Source organism: Schistocerca gregaria, chromosome 11 (genome assembly GCF_023897955.1).
Source record: "Schistocerca gregaria isolate iqSchGreg1 chromosome 11, iqSchGreg1.2, whole genome shotgun sequence".
Taxonomy (NCBI): Eukaryota; Metazoa; Arthropoda; class Insecta; order Orthoptera; family Acrididae; genus Schistocerca; species Schistocerca gregaria.
This window is the reverse complement of record NC_064930.1, coordinates 98,611,950-98,635,276: the sequence shown is the minus strand read 5'-3', so window position 1 is coordinate 98,635,276 and position 23,327 is coordinate 98,611,950. Positions and strand designations below refer to the sequence as shown.

The following is a 23,327-nucleotide window of genomic DNA, read 5'->3' as shown; positions in this document are numbered from 1 at the left end:
TTCACAGTAGGCTTTAAAATACATGGATAAGAAATAAAAACTTTGAGGTTTGCCGATGACATTGTAATTCTGTCAGAGACAGCAAAGGACCTGGAAGAGCAGTTGAACGGAATGGACAGTGTCTTGAAAGGAGGATATAAGATGAACATAAACAAAAGCAAAATGAGGATAATGGAATGTAGTCGGCTTAACTTGGGTGATGCTGAGGGAATTAGATTAGGAAATGAGACACTTAAAGTAGTAAAGGAGTTTTGCTATTTGGAGAGCAAAATAACTGATGATGGTCGAAGTAGAGAGGATATAAAATGTAGACTGGCAATGGCAAGGAAAGCGTTTCTGAAGAAGAGAAATTTGTTAACATCGAGTATAGATTTAAGGGTCAGGAAGTCATTTCTGAAAGTATTTGTATGGAGTATAGCCATGGATGGAAGTGAAACATGGACGATAAATAGTTTGGACAAGAAGAGAATAGAAGCTTTCGAAATGTGGTGCTACAGAAGAATGCTGAAGATTAGATGGGTAGATCACAAAACTAATGAGGAGGTATTGAATAGAATTGGGGAGAGGAGGAGTTTGTGGCACAACTTGACAAGAAGAAGGGATCAGTTGGTAGGACGTGTTCTGAGGCCTCAAGGAATCACAAATTTAGCATTGGAGGGCAGCGTGGAGGGTAAAAATCGTAGAGGGAGACCAAGAGATGAATACACTAAGCAGATGCAGAAGGATGTAGATTGCAGTAGGTACTGGGAGATGATGAAGCTTGCACAGGATAGAGTAGCATGGAGAGCTGCATCAAACCAGTCTCAGGACTGAAGACCACCACCACCACCACCACCACCACCACCAACAACAACAACAGTGTTTGATTCTGACAGTGTGTTAATTCTGTAAATATTAGCTGTCCCAGTTTACTGCATTGCATTAGCTTATTTTCGACTATCTCCTGACAAATGATCAGGGTAGTAAGTATTATATTCAAATGTTTTATGGTTTTATGTCATACTTTCTGATATGTTCCACAACCATGAGAATCATCTCATTTTTTGGTCTATGGAACGAATACTGAATCTAATCTAATCTAAGTTACTTTAAACAGACTCGAGAAAATAGATATAACGCAGACAGTGCAGCAGTTTTGCTTCAATTGCATCAGCCAAAGAATGATTCTGTCTGATTTCCAATAACAGAGCACGCAGACAGGACCATCCCAAGGACAAAGCATATTCCTACATCAGCAGAGCCGCTGCTCGACTTCATGCTCAAATATGTAGAGATCATGTAAGAGCACAGTGATGAACATATTTGAGTTACAAACACGCAAGTGGTAAATGCTTTGTATACTTAATTAAAACACCCAGAACACACAGACATAAAATGAACATATTACAACATTTGCTGCAGTTAGTGCAGAAATCCCATAAAAAAGCACAAGCTCTGCAGGCAAACACAATGTGCTTATAAGTACCTTATAACAGAAATGGGCAACTAGTACATCTACCAACACTTGCTACCACAATTAATAGGCAACAATGACTATAAGGCTGCTATAGTAATTTTGCATAAAACATGTAAGTAAGATAACACAGTTATGCATTCAACATTTAGTTAACATAGAACTAACCAATGAGAAGACTATGCAGGTGACCCATGTACGCCCAATAAAAACCAATACAACCTTAAGTAGACCATATCAGAGACCCAGAAATGTATGCAAGAGGCAAAACATTAGTGATAAGTGTTGACATTAATTCAAGATCCATCCTCTGGCATTCAGACATATGACAAAGGAGACATAATCAACGATCTCACACAAAAGACACAATTACATGTAACAAACACTGAGGGTCCTATACCAATGTATACTGGGTTCGACAGTACGAGCAATAATATTGACTTTACGCTAGCAAATAACGCAGCAATGGCATACCTGGCAAACTGGACTGTATGCGACTATATGACCAGTAGTGGGCACAATGTTATAGTATACACGCTAACACAAATTCACAACACCAATAAACACACCAGACATTTATTGTTCCACAAAGCAGACTGGAATGAGTTAGCAGAAATTATACAACAACACGGTCTAGAAAACATCAATGGAAGGATCAAAAACAGAGCACACAAACTAACACAGGTAATACAACACACACAAAACACATTGATACCAGCGGCAAAGACCACAAAACGCTGAGCAACATCTCAGGCCAACAAACTTACGAGACTCAAACAAAATGCCAGACACAAACAAACATTATATCAAAGGACAATATTAGACAGAGACAGATGCGTAACACCTGAGGTGTATAGGCAGGCACAGACTTATACCAACAGATCCTATAAAACACAGGTAAACAACACTGGGAATGATTTGTAACAACACAAACAAAGCAAAATATGTGTGTGTGCGTGGGGGGAGGGCATACAACACGCTGACAGAGAACACAGAAACACCATTAGTTTTGGGAATATTAAAACAGGGTGAATGCACAATGACAACTGGATGGAGGAATACAGTGGAGTTTCTGCTCTATAAACTGCTCCCTGACGACATCACTGATACAGACACACAGTGTCAGACAACACTAGGAGATGATCTACGCACATCACGCAACACTGGCATTGTCAAGTGTCCTTTTGCACAAAAAGAGGTTTTACTAGCAATCTCAGAGATCAAAAACAAGAAAGCACTTGGACCAGACGGTATCCACTCGGTAACACTAAAAAAATTAGGACTGCAGATCACCCTGTTCCTAACAACGTTACTAAACAATGCCTTATGGCTGGGCACGATACCTACAGTATGAGAAACCTCCATAGCTGTCATTAGTAAGAAATCAGCAAACAGGCATCCTTCAGATCCAAAGACCTAAAAACTTATGTGCCTAATAAACAATCTGGCAAAGATTTAGGAGAAGCTACTGTGTAACCATTTGCAAACCGACAGAGCTCTCAGGGGTATAAGCCAACACCTATTTGGCTTCAAAACTGGCAAATCCACAGACAATGCCATCAACCACACTGTACACATAGTTAATAACACAACACAGAAATACACTGTGGCAATAACGACTGACATTCCTGGAGCACTCGATAACCTTTACTGCCCCACGATGTTTCAATGGTCCAGACTTCCAGGAGTAACACAATCACTGTAGTACAGTTTTTAGAGTACTGTAAAGACCGAGTAGTTGAATGGCAGATGGACTGTCAGAACGTAATTAAAAGAATTACCAAAGACTCTCCTCAAGGTCAATCTGCAGCCTCATCTTCTGGGACTTAATAACTAAACCCTTCCTACAACTTCTAGATAGGGATGACACGTCACGCAGAATTGTTGCATACACAGATGACCTATTAGTAGTAATCACTGCAAACAACGGAGATCATCTAGAAGAGAAAGTCAGTTGAATACTACAAACAATTACACAATGGTGTCACAACAATAAACTCAGAATTGCCAAGCACAGAACAACATACACATTACTGAAAGGGTCATTCCAAACGAGTCCTTCAGTTAAAATAGGGGGCACAAACATCAAACGAGCATATGTAACATTATTTTGGGTTTAGATGAGAAATTGACTTTCCACAAACACACAAGGCTAACAGACAAAGCAGAAAAAATACCACATAAACTAGTGAGGCTAAATTCAAAATGTACAGATTACTTCTACCAACCATATGAACTGTGCGCTCTTCAAATCGGTACTCAGTTTCACAGCTAGAACATGGACACACAGACAAACTTGTCACCAACAAAGCATCAGTCAAAAAATGGTTCAAATGGCTCTGAGCACTATGGGACTCAACTGCTGTGGTCATCAGTCCCCTAGAACTTAGAACTACTTAAACCTAACTAACCTAAGGACATCACACACATCCATGCCCGAGGCAGGATTCGAACCTGGGACCATAGCAATCTCACGGTTCCGGACTGCGCGCCTAGAACCGCGAGACCACCGCGGCCGGCAAAGCATCAGTCAGATGAGGGCAGAGATGTGTCCTGCTTATGCTATCAGAAGTCTTCGGCACCACCTCAGTGGATGCACTGTTTATGGTGCTCAGAATATGCCCGTCTGATATCACAGTCAAATACAGAACTGCAAGGTACTGGTTTAGGATGGGGAGACTAGATAATGTACACACAATATCTCATGTGCGATACTCATGACATATCACCTTAAAAGTTGGTGTTTGGATACAAGGCAAGGTGAGTGAGATGTAAGTGATATGGAACATAGACTGCACGACTTCCTCCCTGACATAAGGGAGTGGCTGAGAGTGTTTCTTGACTTCCGCAAGGCGTTTGACACAGTTCCCCACAGTCGTTTAATGAACAAAGTAAGAGCATACAGACTATCAGATCAATTGTGTGATTGGATTGAGGAGTTCCTAGATAGCAGAACGCAGCATGTCATTCTCAATGGAGAGAAGTCTTCCGAAGTAAGAGTGATTTCAGGTGTGCCGCAGGGGAGTGTCATAGGACCGTTGCTATTCACAATATACATAAATGACCTGGTGGATGACATCGGAAGTTCACTGAGGCTTTTTGCAGATGATGCTGTGGTGTATCGAGAGGTTGCAACAATGGAAAATTGTACTGAAATGCAGGAGGATCTGCAGCGAATTGACGCATGGTGCACGGAATGGTAATTGAATCTCAATGTAGACAAGTGTAATGTGATGCGAATACATAGAAAGATAGGCCCCTTATCATTTAGCTACAAAATAGCAGGTCAGCAACTGGAAGCAGTTAATTCCATAAATTATCTGGGAGTACGCATTAGGAGTGATTTAAAATGGAATGATCATATAAAGTCTGATGCCAGACTGAGATTCATTGGAAGAATCCTAAGGAAATGCAATCCGACAACAAAGGAAGTAGGTTACAGTACGCTTGTTCGCCCAATGCTTGAATACTGCTCAGCAGTGTGGGATCCGCACCAGGTAGGGTTGATAGAAGAGATAGAGAAGATCCAACGGAGAGCAGTGCGCTTCGTTACTGGATCATTTAGTAATTGCGAAAGCGTTACGGAGATGATAGATAAACTCCAGTGGAAGACTCTGCAGGAGAGACGCTCAGTAGCTCGGTACGGGCTTTTGTTAAAGTATCGAGAACATACCTTCACCGAAGAGTCAACCAGTATATTGCTCCCTCCTACGTATATCTCGCGAAGAGACCATGAGGATAAAATCAGAGAGATTAGAGCCCACACAGAAGCATACCGACAATCCTTCTTTCCACGTACAATACGAGACTGGAATAGAAGGGAGAACCGATAGAGGTACTCAGGGTACCCTCCGCCACACACCGTCAGGTGGCTTGCGGAGTATGGATGTAGATGTAGATGAAACACATCGATCCCAAGTGTGGTATGGTACATTTCTTAACTGTAAATGGACCTTACCCCAAGCACTTAAATGGCATGAGTCTGAGACAGACACCTACATGTGTATGCGGGGGGAACATCCCCCAGAACACACTATCTTCTTCTGTGACAATATGTTAACAACAGATACACACTACACTTAGACAACACAGCAACAGAAATACATGTATATACAGCAATATGAGACAAAGGAAATGGGCACAACTAAATGCATTAACAGACAGTATTTCACAAACAGCACATGAAGAGTACCTGCAAACAGGACACAACAAACATGCCTATATGCAATGTAACAAAAACCTGCAGAGGATGGATGACAACATCCACAGTGACAGCAGCAACGGTGACATTGAAGGGGATGAGGAAGATGATAAGTAACAGTAAAAACAGACACCTAAAACTATGAATCAGAAATAACGTGTCAAAATGCAGTGACAAATTATACATGTGGTTGCTGTTGTTGTTACCTTCAGTCTGAAGACTGGTCTGATGCCACACTCCATGCTACTCTATCCTGTGTGAGCCTCTTCTTCAAATAACTACATTTTTTCTGAATCTTAATGTATCCATCTCTTGGTCTCCCTCTACGATTTTTAGCCCCACACTTCCTTCCAATACTAAATTGGTAATCATTTGTAGTCTCAGGGTGTGTTCTATCAACCAATCCCCTCTTTTAGTCAAGTTGTGCCACAAATTTTTTGTCTCCCCAATTCTATTCACTACCTTCTCATTAGTTACATGATCTATCCATCTAATATTCAGCATTCTTCTGTAGCACCACATTTCAAAAGCTTCTATTCTCTTCCTTTCTAAACAGTTTGTCATCCATGTTTCACTTCCATACACTGCAGACAAATGCCTTCAGAAAACGCTTCCTACAGCTTAAGTCTATATTCGATGTTGAAAAATTTCTCTTCTTCAGAAATGCTTTCTTGCCATTGTCAGTCTACATTTTACATCCTCTCTACTTCGGGCTTCATCAGTTATTTTGCTATCCAAATAACCAACAAACCATCAGCTACTATAAATGTCTTATTTCCTAATCTAAATCGCTCAGCATCTTGTGATTTAATTCAGCTACATTCCATCCTTGTTCTGCTTTTGTTGATGTGCAGCTTGCACCCTCCTTTCAAGACACTGTCCATTTTGCCCAGCTGCTCTCCCAAGTCCTTCGCTGTTTCTGACAGAATTACAATGTCTCAGCGAACTACGAAGCTTTTATTACTTCTCCCTGAACTTTAATTCATTCTCCAAATTTTCCATTTGTTTCCTTTGCTGCTTGCTCAGCGTACAGTTTGAATAACCACAGGTATAGACTACAACCTTGTTTCACTCCCTTCTCGACCACTGCTTCCCTTTCATGGCCACCAAGTCTTATAACTGTCATTCAGTTCCTGTATACATTGTAAACAGTCTTCCACTTCCTGTATTTTACTCCGTCTACCTTCAGAATTTCGAAGAGAATACCCCAGTCAACACTGTCAAAAACTATCTATATGTTTGAAAATGCTATAAATGTAGATTTACCTTTCCTTAACCTATCTTTTAAGATAGGTCAAGGGTCAGTATTGCCTTGCGTGTTCCCACATTTCTCAGAAACCCAAACTGATCTTCTCCAAGGCCAGTTTATACCATATTTTACAATTCTTCTGTAAAACGTTTGTGTTAGTATTTTGCAACCATAACTTAGTATACTGACAGTTTGGTAATTTTCATATCTATCAGCAACTGTTTTCTTTGGAATTGGAACATTACATTCTTCTTGAAGTTTGAGGGGTATTTCCCCCATCTCATACATCCTGCATACCAGTTGCAGTTTTGCTACGACTGCCTCTCTCAAGCTATCAGTAATTCTGATGGAATGTTGTCAACTCCCGGGGCTTTGTTTCGACTTAAGTCTTTCAGTTCTCTGTCAAATTATTTTCGCAGTATATGTTCCATCTTACATTTATCTATCTCGCCATTTCTGTAAAATAGCCTTTAAGTTCATCTCCCTTATACATATCTTCTAATACCCCTTCCATCTTTCAGCTTTTATTTCTTTGCTTAGGACTGGTTTTCCACCTGAGCCCTTGATATTCTTACAGCTACTTATGTTTTCCTCAAAACCTCTTTAATATTCCTGTAGGTCGTATCTATTTTTCCCCTTGTCAAATATGCTTTTAAATCCTTACCTCTGTCCTCTAGTCACTCCTGTTTAGCCATTTTGCAGTTCCTATTAGTCTCATTGTTTTAGATGTTCATATTCCCTTTTTCCTGCAACATTTGCAACATTTTTATATTTTTCCTTTCATCAGTTAAATTCAATATTTCCTGTGTTAACCAAGGATTCATACCAGTCTTTGTCTTTTTACCTACTTGATCCTCTCCTACCTTCACTATTTCATCTCTTCAAGCTACACATTCATCTTTCCACCATTCTAGTCAAACACTGCCTAATGTCCCACTAAAACTCTCAGCAACCTCTGGCTCTTTCAAATTATCCATGTCCCATCTCTTTAATCTACTACCTTTTTGCAATTTTTTCAGTTTTAATCTATTGTTCATAAAAGAAATTGTGGTCAGAGACTACACCTTACAATTTAAAATCTGGTCCCAAAATCTGTCTTACCATTATATAATCAGTCTGAAGCTTTCCAGTGTCTCCAAGTCTCTTCCGCATATATAATCTTCTTTCATGATTCTTAAAACAGGTGTAAACGATGATTAAATTATGTTGTGTAAAGTTCTACCAAGTGACTTCCCCTTGCATTCCCTCCCCCCCCCCCCCCCCCCTCCATATTCACCTACTGTCTTTCCTTCTCTTTATTTTTGTAGTTTCAGATTCCAGTCCCTCATCACAATTAAATGTTCATCTCCATTAACTACCTAAATACTTTCTTTTATCTTACCAACTTTTCTTCAATCTCCTCATCATCTGTGAAGGTGGCTGGCATATGAACTTGCACTGCTGTGGTAGGTGTGAGTTTTGTGTTTATCTTAGCTATGATAATACATTCACTATGGTTCTCATAGTAGCTTACTCACATTCCTATTTCCTTATCCCTTCCTAAACCTACACCTGCATTACCTCTATTTGATTTTGTATTTATAACCCTGAATTCACCTAACCAGAAGTTCTGTTCCTCCTGTAACTGACCTTCACTACCTTAAACTGCATAGTAGAACACCATGGGTCTAGTGTGGTCACTACGAAGATGGCAGAGGAAGGTTGATTCCCACTGGGAGAGGAAGAGGAAAGAATGCCACTTAGGTATGAAGTTCATTAGACAGAGGTGTAGCCTCCAAAGAGTTGGCCCACAATTGAGCAAAAAGGGATTTGATGTAAAGCCACAAATCTGTGCCCAGAGGGGTCACAGAGAACAGGAATAGGTAGCAGACCCCCTCCCTCCCCTGCACCCCCACCAGCCAGACGATAACGAAGTTCCTTAGCCAGGATGTCTGGATGGTCAGGAACACAAAGGAAATCAACAAAAGAGCCAGCGTCTCCAAAATCAGAAAGGTGGCAGAAACTGAGGGGTGGTGGAAAAAACACCAAGCGATAGACTGAAGGCCATTAACTGAGTATGTACATAACAAAATTCAGGTGAGTGAGAACCATTTAATGAAGCAGAGAGCCCGACAGATGGCCAGCAATTCTGCAGTGAATACTCCACATATGGCAGGCAAGAGATGGTGTTCTGTGCCAATAGAAGGTGTGAAAGCATATGCCATGTTACTGGAAGATTTAGAGCCATCATTGTAAAAAAAAAAAATAATAATAATAATGGCATCCTTAAACTCCCATAAGAGCATTTGGAACAACCAACAGAACACCATTGGAAAACGAAGAAGATGACTTGTCCTACAACATAATCTTATGCACATAAAAACTATTTATTCTATAGAAGTGTGCAATAAGAGTATTTTGCAAATGGAACATCTTGTGACAGCCTCTTCAAGCGACCTAGGGATTCTCGCACTTACATTTCAATGCATACACCTCCCAGGTGGTATTTCTGGTTAACAGCAAGACTGATTTAGGATGAACTCACCACTTCACAACCGTAATACTAGAAAGTAGATGTAAGTCCCATTTAGACCAGACAGAACAACCAATTTTCACTGGAAACTTGTAAATTACTTAAATGTAGATGTTGTGTGTGTGGTGTGTGTGTGTGTGTGTGTGTGTGTGTGTGTGTGTGTGTGTGTGTGTGTACATTAAAAGAAATACTTAACTCTATCTCAATAATACATACCCTGTCTTATACCACCAATATACACATTTATTTAATTATGAATATAATAGAGGGAAACATTCCACATGGGAAAAATATATCTAAAAACAAAGTTGATGTGACTTACCAAACAAAAGCGCTGGCAGGTCGATAGATACACAAACAAACACAAACATACACACAAAATTCAAGCTTTCGCAACCAACGGTTGATTCTTCAGGAAAGAGGGAAGGAGAGGGAAAGACAAAAGGATGTGTGTTTTAAGGGAGAGGGTAAGGAGTCATTCCAATCCCGGGAGCGGAAAGACTTACCTTAAGGGGAAAAAAGGACAGGTATACACTCGCACACACACACATATCCATCCGCACATACACAGACACAAGCAGACATTTGTAAAGGCAAAGAGTTTGGGTAGAGATGTCAGTCGAGGCGGAAGTACACAGGCAAAGATGTTGTTGAAAGACAGGTGAGGTATGAGCGCCGGCAACTTGAAATTAGCGGAGGTTGAGACCTGGCGGATAATGAGAAGAGAGGATATACTGAAGGACAAGTTCCCATCTCCGGAGTTCTGACAAGTTGGTGTTAGTGGGAAGTATCCAGATAACCCGGACGCTGTAACACTGTGCCAAGATGTGCTGGCCGTGCACCAAGGCATGTTTAGCCACAGGGTGATCCGTTTGTGTATCTATCGACCTGCCAGCACTTTTGTTTGGTAAGTCACATCAACTTTGTTTTTAGATACATTTATTTAATTAGTAATATGTACTCTAGAAACATTTAGTTCAAGAAATTTGTTAATAATTGAAAACCCTGAGATGAAACGTAATGTAACATCACTTCCACTGTTAAAATTCAATTAATCAACTCACACAATTAGCAAATTAAAATAAACTGAAGAATTTATCATGTCACTACAGTTTCTTGCAGAAATTATTAAAGATACACAGTCAAGTAACATTGACCAATAACATCGACTACAGTTACATAAAATTTATTTTCTGATAAATGGAGAGCACAATTAGGTTCCAGGAGAGCAGTCCCATTTGCAAGGGCACAGAATGGCCACGAGTCAACTAACAGGGATTCATACAGTGATTCTTTGGTACATGGCATGTAGGCAGAACATCGAGCTCATATACTCGTAGGCCAAACGGAAAATGTCTCGAAGAACAACGCAATCGCCTAGACTTAAGGATGCCAATAACAACTCCTGCATAACTGACATTCACCCACAGTAATGTATGCACACCCATCAACTACCACCGCATGTGAACACTGGTGGGCGGTTGCTGTGTTACTTGACGGACATGTATGCAGTACTGCGTGTGAATGTCCAGTTATCTCACTTTACTGAAATTCAACAAATTAATTTTGCACAAATGGTTGCTGATTTTTTTTCAATAAATATAATTATGGGCTAGGCTGACATTTTACCAGAAATACCTTTATTTCCGAAAATATTATTTGCAACAGTGAAAAAGTATGTAATACACAATCACCAAAAAGTAACAAGATAAAAGAAGCCAGTTATTCATGGAAGCTTACATGCAGATGTAAAACTACTATGAGGTGGTTACAGTCACTGTAAGAACTGCTGAGTATCGCATCAATGTGCTGCCTTTCCATTGCATATACTGAACCCATACAAGGCGCATATAGGTCAACTCCTCATCAGTCATTTCCATGCTACTGTGTATCAGTGTTAACCAAAAAGTCACACCGCCACAAAAATAAACCTGAGACAGAACCGAGAAGTACTGAATGCAATCTCGAGGACTAAAATTAATGTAGGTATTACTTCTGTCAACAGCAAGTACTGTAAGTGAATGCAACAAGTTTGTTTTCAAACATGACACACCGTGTATTTAAGGCGTAAGAAATCAAAGAAGCTGTAATTACTCTGTAATGAGTTACCAGGGGCCACAGGTCTCTTATACTAAAAAACTCAAAAGGTGAAGTTCAGGTTTTCTCTCTCTCTCTCTCTCTCTCTCTCTCTCTCTCTCTCTCTCTCGCTCTCTCTCTCTCTCTCTCTCCACCCACATCTACACTCTGTGCTCCTGCAAACCATCGTGAAGTGCATTGCAGAGGGTACGCTCCATTGTACCAGTTATTAGAGTTTCTTCTTATTCCACCCATATATGTAGCGCAGGAAGCATGATTGTTTTAATGCTTCTCTGTGTGCAGTAATCATTCAAAACTTATCCTCACAATCACTGTGTGAGCGATACGTAGGAGGTTGTAGTATGTCCCTAGAGTAAGCATTTAAAGCCAGTTCTTGAAACTTTCATAATATACTTTCTTGGGATAGCTTATGTCCATCTTCAAAGTCTTCCAGTTCAGCTCCTTCAGTATCTCTGCGACATCTCCCACTGAGCAAACAAACCAGTGACCATTCATGCTCCCCTTCTCTGTGTACGTTCAGTGTGCCCTGATAATCCTATCTGCTGTGGGTCCCACACACTTAAGCAATATTCTAGAACCAGTCATACGAGTGATTTGCAAGAAATCTCCTTTGTAGAGCGATTGCACTTCCCCCAGTATTCTACCAATAAACCAGAGTCCACAACTCTGCCTATGTGATCATTCTTCCATTTCACACCCCTACAAACGGTTGCACCCAAGTAATTGTATGTCGATTCCAACCGTGACTTACTGATATTATAGTCACATGATATACTTTTTTCCCAAAGTGCTCTATTTTTTTTTATTTTTGAACATTTAAAGCAGGTTGTCAGTCTCAGCACCACTTTGAAGTCTTTTCAAGATCTCACTGAATTTTGACACAGCTTTTTTCAGGACAAGATGGGGGTAGGTGGTCAAAGAGCTGCCTACAAACTTCTGTGCAACAGCACCCTTTTCTTCCTCAGCAATCAGTTTCCCCTGAATATAATGCTGTAAATGTTGGTGGATAAAAACAGAAAAGGTAGATCAAATTTTGGACAATTTTTCAGTTCCAAAATCTAGTATTACCCATAATGCAAAAACTGCGAAGCTTAGACATTTAAGATTTGTAACATGTGACTCCCAGTTCAGGTTCTTATCAATATAAAAATCTGTTTCATTTATTGATTGATCCTCATAAGTTATTTTTAATGGTGTCATCAGGACATGTGCAGTACTAAATGGCATGTATTGTCTTTATTCCAAATTCAGTGACAGTCCAGTTGAAGAGAATCAATTTTTAATTTTCAAGAAAATATTATTAGTTTTTCAAGTGTGGAACATACTCCATTAGACTTCACTATAGTGGTTGTATCATTAGCAAACAGAACTATTTCTGTTTCTTCGGTATATGATAGAATATCATTTACATATAACTATACCAAGGGCTGACCCAACATCGATCCCCTTATGGGGAAAAGATGAAGTAACAATTTGTCGAAAATGCTGGCTATTTGTGCTTGTGGATTTTCAGAAAATCACTTAGGACAACTGTGCTTCAAGAACTCAAAAAGTTCAAGTGCAACTCAAAACAAGCCTACTGCATTCACGTTGCTGGTGGTAATTGTTCAATCAGTATTAAGCAAGAGTTCATGGAATTCCCTTTCTCTCATTGTATGTATAAAATGAAGTTCCTGATAAGCAGTGCTTTTTTTTGTTTTTAATGTTACTAAAAGAGAGAAAATACAGAATGTCCAGTACTTGAATGGGGAATCATTCATTTATGTCATTAAATTCCATATTTAGTGGGCTACTGACTCCTGCACTACCTTAAGTGTGCCACAAATTCTAAATGCAAGCAAACGTCACAACTTCCAATCGTTATTTGATATTCGTTTCCCTAATGACTAATGGTATCTGATTTTAATGACATGGTTTCATCATCCGAATTTATCGCAAGACGTGGCTGAAATGAAACTTATTTCTTTGCAGTTTTGATGCACAAAAGTTTAAATATAAGTAAGTTTAAGATAATTTACTACGCGTTTTCGTTACTGTACCACTGTGGTGTGACAAAGGAACTCTGGAATTAACGTAGAAAATACTAACAAAACAATTCGACTTCAACTGCAAACTATCGAATTCTTGACTTAATTTATTTGATGCATCCAACCCGCCAGAAAAGAGGTACTGTAAATCAACGGCTAAATGAGATTAGCACAAAAATTCATTTGACGCGTGGTTGTTTACAAGCCTATTTAAAAGTTACGCCCACATACTGCAGGCAAATGAAAGTAAGATTTACCTCTTCAGAATTAGGTGACAAAATTTCTGTCTTGACGTAAACAGGGTCGAAAGTCATAATGTGTATTAAAACTTTTCAACGAATGTATTAACTTCAACAAATATTCCGATTAAACGCTCTGTCCAGATGACACACCACGCACAAAACACTACAAAAAATAAAAAACAAACGAATGCAGAGTCTTCTAATGCCAACGTGACACAAGTGAACCATAATTGAAGTAACCCCAAACAGAATCAGATTTGAAGTATGCGGAAACCAGTTCCAGAAACAGGACTATAAATTTCAGTTTCGTGAATTTATTTCCGTTTGTACAACGAATGCATTCCCTTAAAGGCACATTATGGGCTTTTCTCATGCCACGGCCTTCTTCGACTATTGCAGGTGTCCGTGGATGTTTAAGCTGTATGATGTTAAAAAGCAGGCAATATCATTGGCGTTACAGGATTTTTTTTTTTTTTTTAAGTAAAGCAACAGGGCAGTTATGTGACTGGTCAGTGGTCATTAATCCAAGGCAGACAGTTCTATCACAAAAACTTGTACTGGAGAAATGTATGTCTAAAGGCGAGAAGACTAAGCTTTTAAGACTCTGGCACTGTTATGATACATACGAATGATTAACCGGAGTCACGGAAAAAGTTTTTGGGAATGACAAAGAGTTATACACTTCATCTTAATTAATTGCGACTGTCTCAATGAAATATCGTTACGTTTTGATCTATGGCACTGATATTAAATTCATCCAAAACATATAGTATCCAATGTGCAACTTGCCGTACTCTTGTAGTTCGTCATGAATAACCGAACAACGCGAATGTTTCACCAAAAATTCTCCAAGGTGGCGCCATTCCCAAACATCGCGAATTCGTGGGAAAGTGTGTACTAATTCAAATGAACCCCGTCGCAATTCTCACCCATGGCCGACACTTGTGAAGGCATTTCCACGCTTGAAGTTTACGCACCATAGGAGTAACTACCTGTAGCTGGTCGAGAAGTGAGCTAATTGCCTTTCACGGAAGTGTGTTATTCAGTTAGTACCCTTTAAGTTCCTTACTTAGCCATGGGAGAAATACAAGTTTCATTACTATTATTTATCTGGTCCAGTAAATCTCACTACATTAATATTGGACAAAAGTTCATGTACAGAAGTCCTTATCAGTATGTTGGTGTTATGTGTAAATTTTATACATGTCCTGAATGGGGTTACTGTGTCTAAATCATTAATAAAGCAGGAACAAGATTGGACCTAGAATAGAACATTCAAGCAGACAATATTATTAACATTTTGTTTCTCTGATTGTTGTGGATAACCACACTCATGGTAAAAACTTATTGACAACAGCAGATATAAATGTGATAAGTGCCCCGGTTTAGCACACATGTAGATGGTAGAGGCCAATAAGGTTTTAGACATCATTCAAGAACTTGATCTGTTAGACGTGAACCATCAGTGACAGGGCCGACACAGCTATAACATAGACATTAAGTTGTAAGTAATATTTTCAAGTGGTCGGTCCAGTCTGGGTTGATCGGCAGTGATCACAATGTACTTACATTCACAGTAAACAATATAAATAACAGTGATGGAAACCTAATTTTCACAGAAACCATACAAGGCAAGCTGGGAGAGGTTATCAGAGGTCCCCTCCACAGCCATTGAGGCAGCTTGACTGGCATATTACAGAAATCATAAGACCCAATACCAAGAACAATGCGAAAGCTACCTGAGAAACCACCTGAAGACCAATGTTCCACAATCAAAGATGAAAATGGCTCGATGACCTGTGGATGGAGACAGACAGCAGAATATCTGCTTGGCAAACTCCTCACAATTAATGGTCAAGAAGATAGTGTTGTTGATAATTCTTCCGGGTTATATGGCCGTGGTCCATGGAATTCTTCTATTCCTAACGTTTCGTCCAATGCTACGTTGGACATCTTCAGAGGTATGGCTGGTCCTGCTGACAGGACCAGCCATACCTCTGAAGATGTCCAACGCAGTATTGGACGAAACATTAGGAATAGAAGAATTCCATGGACCGCAGCCATATAACCCGGAAGAATTATCAACAACAGTACCATCCAGTCGTGAAAGCCTTCATTGTATGATCAAGAAGATAACAAAACCAACAGGCAACACAGATGTGCACTAAGTAATAAATACAATAATTCTTTAATAACCACATAGTTTACGGAACTGAAGAAGAAATAGCCTAAGCCATAATGAAATTGAAAAACAGACAAGCTCCAGGACCAGATAATAATCATGTTGAACTTCTGAAACAAATAAAAGCACAAATTGTTCCATTTCTACCAGATCACTAAATGATTCCTTAACTCTGGATAAAGTCCCTGCTAGCTGGAAATTAGCAAAAGCTGTTACAATAAAAAAGTCCAAGGCTAAAAATCTGGCTAATCCTAAAAGCTATAGAGCAATATGTTTGACTAACACACTTGCAAAGTTTCAGGAAAGGCTCCTCTGTGACACATTTCCCCTATGTGGAGAGCTTCACTGACTTAATCATCGCCAGTCTGGTTTAAGAAAAATGGAAATGGATTGAAGATCCATATAACAAGGTAATTGAAATAATAAACACGCATAACAAAAAATATACACTAGCAATATTAATTGAAATTGCAGGAGCATTTCATTCTTGATGATGGCCTACTATTTTTACCTGGATGGGTTCTCCAGTGTCTAAATTACAGCTTCATAGATTATTATAGGGGTAAAGCTGTGGACTGGTCAGCCAGGACACAAACTAATAAAAAGAACTACCAAAGGGTGCCCACAGGGGTTGATTTGTGGGCCAGTATTTTGGGACCTGGCAACTGAACCACTCTTGTGCCAACTAGAAGAAGATGACCAAGTGGATTGGTTGGTGGCATATGCTGCCGACATCTTGGCTGTGGTGTCAGGGAACTTGAGAGCTCAGCTGGAGGAGGTGATGAATGGGGTCCTCTCCCAGATGAACTGATGATGCGTAAACAACAGACTTGCAATAGCCCCACTGAAAACTACATACATACTCCTTAAAGATCAAGTTTCATTATGCAGAAATTCTACAGTTAAATTAGAAAGCATCTCATCACCAGACAGTCATGCAATACCCTGGATTTCAACTGGATGCAAAGCGGAGCTTCACACAACAGGTTCAATCAGTCATAAACAAAGTAAGCAATATTACGCAAAAAATTGCCTGTGCCTCAACAGCAAACTACAAGTTACTGGTGCAAGCAATGATAACCTGTCATGATGCAGTTTCCACATCCGTCACAAGCTATGCAGTTTTGGTGCACAGACTTTGGTGCACGTGGAACAGTCAAATACTGTGATGTGCATAGAGGAGTGTGCTCTCCTCAGACTCACAGGGCCTTCAGCACTAGGCCAAATGATGCTTTACTCATGATACTCGGACTCTACTCAGTAGACATCATGGTAAGATGCAGTGCAGCCTCCTACTGGTTACATAAAGGGGACTCGACGAAGTCCATGAAATCTTAGACTAAAGAGTAACAGCCACGCCCCAACTCCTAAACTGGAAAGTGGGCACATAGCAGAATGACTGGGATAAAAGTGGAACAGGCCAAAGAGTCTACCAACTATTCCCTGAGCTGCTCATGAACTTAGTTGTAAATAATCCACTACAGTTCAAAGGGAACAATGGTATACATAATTACAACACAAGAAGGAAAAATGACATTCATTACTACACATTACGGTTGTCTTTAGCATGAAAAAGGGTGCACAATGCTGAAACAAAAATTTTTAATCACTTACCCAATGACATAAAATGTCTGACAGGAAGCAACGGAAGTTCGTATAGCTGTCACAGTTAAGGATAATGCGGTCTGGTGTCTTTACTAGGATGACCTTCCTTATGGTAATATTGTAAAAGATAAAACCGCTTGTTGTACTTAATTAATTGTTTACATAAAATGAATTACAATTCTTGACAACCTAATGACTGTTTGCATTGCTTACTTTGGCAGCGCCTGACTGCCGCACCATGTCGTCGTACACATCCAAAGTTTATGTTGCTCCAGTTCATCCATTTCTCAGACCATCACGTTGATGTCAGTAATACTCAAGCGAGGCTGTGTACCCTCAGTTGACAATGTAAACAGATATGTGTCCACTATGAATGCTATAAATACATTTATTTTAGGAATACAAAAATAAAGAACATGATACAACAACATTTCATTAGACTCTTTTGTGAAGAACATCAGGATGTGCTTTCTGCATAATTTTGGCAGCTTATGCTATTTACACCCTGTACATACAATGCCTGAAAAACAAAATAGTGAAGCACCCAGAAGATATTGGTGAATGTCAATGCCTCACACATGTACAGACTGTTAATGGGTATGTATGTCTTAGAGTCATAACTCTCTGTGACAAATAGAACAGGCACCAGAGTGCATCAGCGTTGTTCGTTTTAGTGTTGTTACCAGGCCTGCTACCGTATGTAATGAGTGTGAACAGGATCAGATATTGAACAGACACTCGTGAAGGAAATAGAGATACCGCATACTCGTGTGAGACAGTGTTATCGTCCTTCCACATCTGCACTTACCATCTGAGGACATTCCACCTTGTCATAGACTAACATCAGCCAGAGTAGGGAATTACTGTCTTGTGTTAACATCCCAACACAAAAGTTCAGAGATGAACTGTGGTTCTGCATTATAAAATATGACCATTGTCATGGCAGCTCCTTGGAAAGAGGTCCCATTCTTCGGCATGGCAGCTTTATTACTGCCATCACATTGTGGGTAACCATCGTCTATGACTTTAGGTGACAGTTGGTAGTGATTGAGGGAACTCTGATGGCACAACCATACGTCAGGGACATAGTGATGTGTTGTCTCTTACATGACAGTACCGTAGTGCCATTTTTCAACAGGATAATGCTTGTGCATGACACATGTGCCTATGAATTTCAACAGGACAGCACTTAGATGTGGTACACATCTGTTTGAAATTCAACAGAACAATGCCTGGACATGGTACGTATCTCTATGAACTGTCAGTGTGTTGTGGGGCACTCCTGCAGCCACCAAAATCATCAGATTTGTCCCCCTTAGAATGTGTGGGGGACCAGCTCAGTCAAAAACTCCATCCCTGTGCCAGTATCCAGAATGTCAAGGACCAGTTACAACAGTTGTGGGCCAGCTTGCCTCAGAAGGGGGTACAACAGTTTAATAACATCCTTTCCAACTGAAATATTGCATGTCAAGTGGGGGTGCAATGTTGTACTCATAAGTAGATTCATACTTCCACTTTTTTAAATCTCTTGATTTTGTAATCACAGATATATCATACACCTTCTCATACCGTGAAGTTTTATTTCCTTCCCCTCCTCCCCCTGCCTCCCAACTCTTCTCAGTCTTCATTTTCTTTGTCAGGCTGTATTTATTTCATTCCTAAGTTCAAAAAATATCTCAAAGACTAAGTTGACTTGGCCAGCATATATCACTGGCAAGGCACATCACCATACCTGCTTTCCAGATCTTCCAAGAAGGCTTTGATCTGATGATGTTTGAGAGCAAGACAGCAGATGAAATTTGTTCTACAAGTCACTACACTTATCACTTCTCTTACATTCACACTATTTACAACCAAATTCTTTTGCTGAAGAAGGCAATGTAATGTAAAAATTTTATTTGAAATGGTTAACGATCATAGTGTATTTGTAGAAGTAGCAGGAAACCAACATTTCAGCCAAATATGGCCACTGCACCACCTATAGCCACAAAAGACAGATTACTCCACTGCAGACCCAGATTGTCAATATGCTTGCTTGCCTGCCTCTCTCTCTCAATTATTATGTGCTATGGGAATGTAGAGTGCCAACTGAGCAGCATCAGAAACATCTGTGCCAAGGGAACTGCAGCAGCAATAATAATAATAATAATTATTATTATTATTATTATTGCAAGAGCTCTTACATTATATGAAACAGTACTGGATATTCTTAAATTCTGTGACAAACAGTTAAATGCTAGAGACACTAGAGACCCTAAATCCTTAGGTCTGTCAGAAGCTATATGTTCATGTAAACATGTCTTTTTAAATCTTCCTTTAGTACAGCTTCAATGTTTTAGCAGTTTGAAAAGCAATATGATAACTTGCTTGACCTGCAAGTGCATTTGTTGAGTGTTTTTCCAGGAAAAATATACAAGTGCCCATAAAAGAATGTCCCAGTTTCAATGGTATAATATAAACAGTTTTATTTAGATAATTTACAACAAATCATACATCATTTGAAGGTAAAACTCATCTATTTTTTCTTACAACTGATACGGTACACACCCAACCTAAAATTTAATTCTTCCCACACTTTGGTTAACAAATCCAGAGGATTGGATGCAATAGCTTCTTCAATTCTGTCTCTTAACTCTGGCAAATCATTAGGTAGTTGTGTAATGTAAACACAACCCTTCATAATGCCCCAAAGGAAAAAACTCACTGTGGGATGTCAAAGTGAATGTAGAGGGGAGGGGGGAGGGGGGTCAATGCAACCAATCCAACTGCCAGGAACATCAATATTCAACCACTCTCATAAAAAGAGATACCAAGATCTCCATCTTGTTGCCAAATAGTTTGTACGTTCACTTTCTAATTGGGAAAAAGAGACATTCTTGCAACGTATCCACATAAGCCACCGCTGCTATGATAGCTTCAGCAGAGGGGGGAAAAAAATTGTGCACTTGATGTTGGTGTTGGGACACAGCAAAGAAAATGTTTAATTTTGGGGAATCTGTTGGATACATAAAAGTGCTTGAGGATATTTTGACCCCCCAATACCAACATTACCAGTATTTACCTTCCTGCTTAGAAGCGACACTACCCAAGTGCCACTTGCTGATTCTAAAACACTTCAAATGTGTTGTAGTCTAGAACAAAATATGACACGTACTTTTTTATACATGTCCAAATGGCTATTGAAGTGGTGAAAACCAGCCCATAGAAACCGCGTTGTTATCTTTTATCAATTTCAACCATATGTGATAGAGGTACACCCCAAAGTCGCAGTAGTCAGATATAAGTTGGGAGTACCCTTATCTACTGCTATATGCACACTGTGTGGCATATGATGCTGGTCATACATGGCGGTAGTGTTGTTTTCAATTTCACTGTGCAACCAGAAAAGAAGGGCTCCTGAAGGAATTTATTAAAACAATAAGGTCTGGCTCTCTGTCAATTACGAGAATAACCAACGTGGAGGTGGCGAGTGGCTATTCCCGTTTTGTTTTTTCTTGATCTTTGTTTTATTTGTTTTGTTTTATTTCTTTGGTGTTGGATATTAAGTTTGACATCTACTTTGTTACTTTACAGTATTTAGGTTGTGCTGCATTATCTTTGATAGTCAGTGCAATAATGAGAGACATTGCATTATCCATTGCAAAGAAGTGTTGCATGCACACACACATTGTGCACTACACACATCTGATTACTGCTATATTATTGCACAATTTACAGCATGTATCACAGTTTTTAAAACAATAATTAATAGGAGGTTAACATTTATCAGGTTTTTTGGTCATGTATCCGCTCTTGAACCATGCATACCTAAACTTCTTCACAAATTGAGGGGATCAGAACTGATTATGAATCATAGATTGAATTTCCGGACATTATTCATCACATGCAAATTTACATCAGAGCTGTATAGTACGATTAAATCAGAGAACTGTGTTAGAAAAGTCTTCCAAAGTCTGTATGGGTAAATATCAAGTGGCTGGATTATGCTGGTTGTTCCAGCAGAAATCATCATACATTGTATGTTCTTGTTTCCTTATTAGACATACTTGTAATAGATCACCAGAAGAAAGCATTACGGAAAGACTAATCTACACTATAAATTATTACAATGGCTACAGTAACTATGAGCATGTAGGAACCATTAATAAGGATTGGTTAGCTGGCTGATTTGGGGAAGGAAGCGACATCATCGGTCCCAACAGATTGACTGGGGAAGGAAGTTAGCCATGCCCTTTCAAAGGAACCATCCCGGTATTTGCCTGAAGCAATTTTAGGGAAATCACGGAAAACCTAAACCAGGATGACTGGATTTGGATGTGAACCGTTGTTCCCTCCGAGTGCAGTGTGCTGACCATTGCACCACCTCGCTTGGTCATTAGTATGGACTTATAGTGACTACATGTATATTGCGATATACTGTGACCCTGTACTCTGGAGGGGGGGGGGGGGGGGGAGTTACAAGAGCACGACACCCTCAGTCTACCCAAAACCTCCGCACATGCGCACCACATGGCTGCCTCATATTTATACCAATACACGTCATGCGGCTGGGTTGGTATGGACATTGAATTGCTTGGAGGAAACACAATGATGTGGATGTGTTGGATGGCTGGATAATAGGATAGATATGCATTAATGTATGCATGCATTTCAACTGCATATGTCATTCAAAATACAGCACGATGAATCCACAGAATGTATTAAACCTATTACATGAAAACTTTGATGATCCGCAATTCAATATTGACTCTATCATTACTGATAAAAAAAACCATCATTCACATAACATTTAGTCTGTCAACATAAACATATTTGTAGGCAGTTATAGTACTTTGACCTATGATGGCGAAAATGTATTTTCTGAGGCTGTCACAGTGGAAGAGGTGTACGAATAGGAGTATGAGGATGTTGTGGAAGACATTAAGAAGAGTCAAATGGTAATATTGGAATACAAAAAAAGGCAGTTACATTTTGGCACAGAAAGAATAAGAATAAGAGTTTAAAAACAGTCCAACATAAGTTCAGAAAGGCTAAGGATACAAAATCACTGTATAGATGAACAACACAAGTCACTAAGGAGGGACACAAAGCTACAAATTTCTAAATATGTATTGGAACAATTCCAGAAGGCATGCAATAAATCACTAACCTACTTATGACTAGGACCTGAAACAATGGGCTCTGAGGGCGAGAGATGGAGGTAATTCGTTGTGCCATCTATTCACGACATCTACAAAATGGGCTCACCATTTGAAGTAAGACACAGAATAATTTCCAGAAAATGCATTTGTGGCAAACATAAAATCTAATATTGCATCATTAGGAGATGAAAATATTTACAACTTGGACCAATCTGGATTTAATTTCCTTTAAAGGAACTCTAAAAATTGAATTCATTAAACCATAGCTACACAAGACAGCCAGCCCTATCTGCAAGTGGTATTCTACAATACACTTGCTCATAGTCATGCAGAGGGAACAGGGGGCCAGTTTGGACCCATTGTCCAACGAACTATGTACAAAGCTGATAATATTGTTGCATTTGCTTCAACATCTGGTAAATTAACATCAGTTCTCACTATGGAATGGTTTGCAAATGTTTCCTTACCTACTGTCAGTGGATGATCTGTCCTGTGTTGAGATTCCTGGATAGGACAAATGGAAAATAAATTTAACAACACAGACAAAGGTATTAAGGACATAAAGACTATAACTGTTTCTGCTGGAACAACTGGCATAATCCAGTCTCTTAATGTTTA

General features: G+C 39.5%; 1 protein-coding gene across 1 annotated transcript in view; it reads right to left on the bottom strand.

Moving 5' to 3' along the window:
* The window catches only part of LOC126295388 (zinc finger protein 658B-like), a 245,525-nt gene extending 231,542 nt beyond the window's left edge, over positions 1 to 13,983 (bottom strand). The window contains exon 1 of the mRNA XM_049987869.1: positions 13,797 to 13,983. Within this exon, the coding sequence (XP_049843826.1) occupies positions 13,797 to 13,853 (57 nt within the window). The 5' untranslated portion in view covers positions 13,854 to 13,983. The remainder of the gene's footprint in view (positions 1 to 13,796) is intronic.
* Positions 13,984 to 23,327: the final 9,344 nt, after the last annotated feature.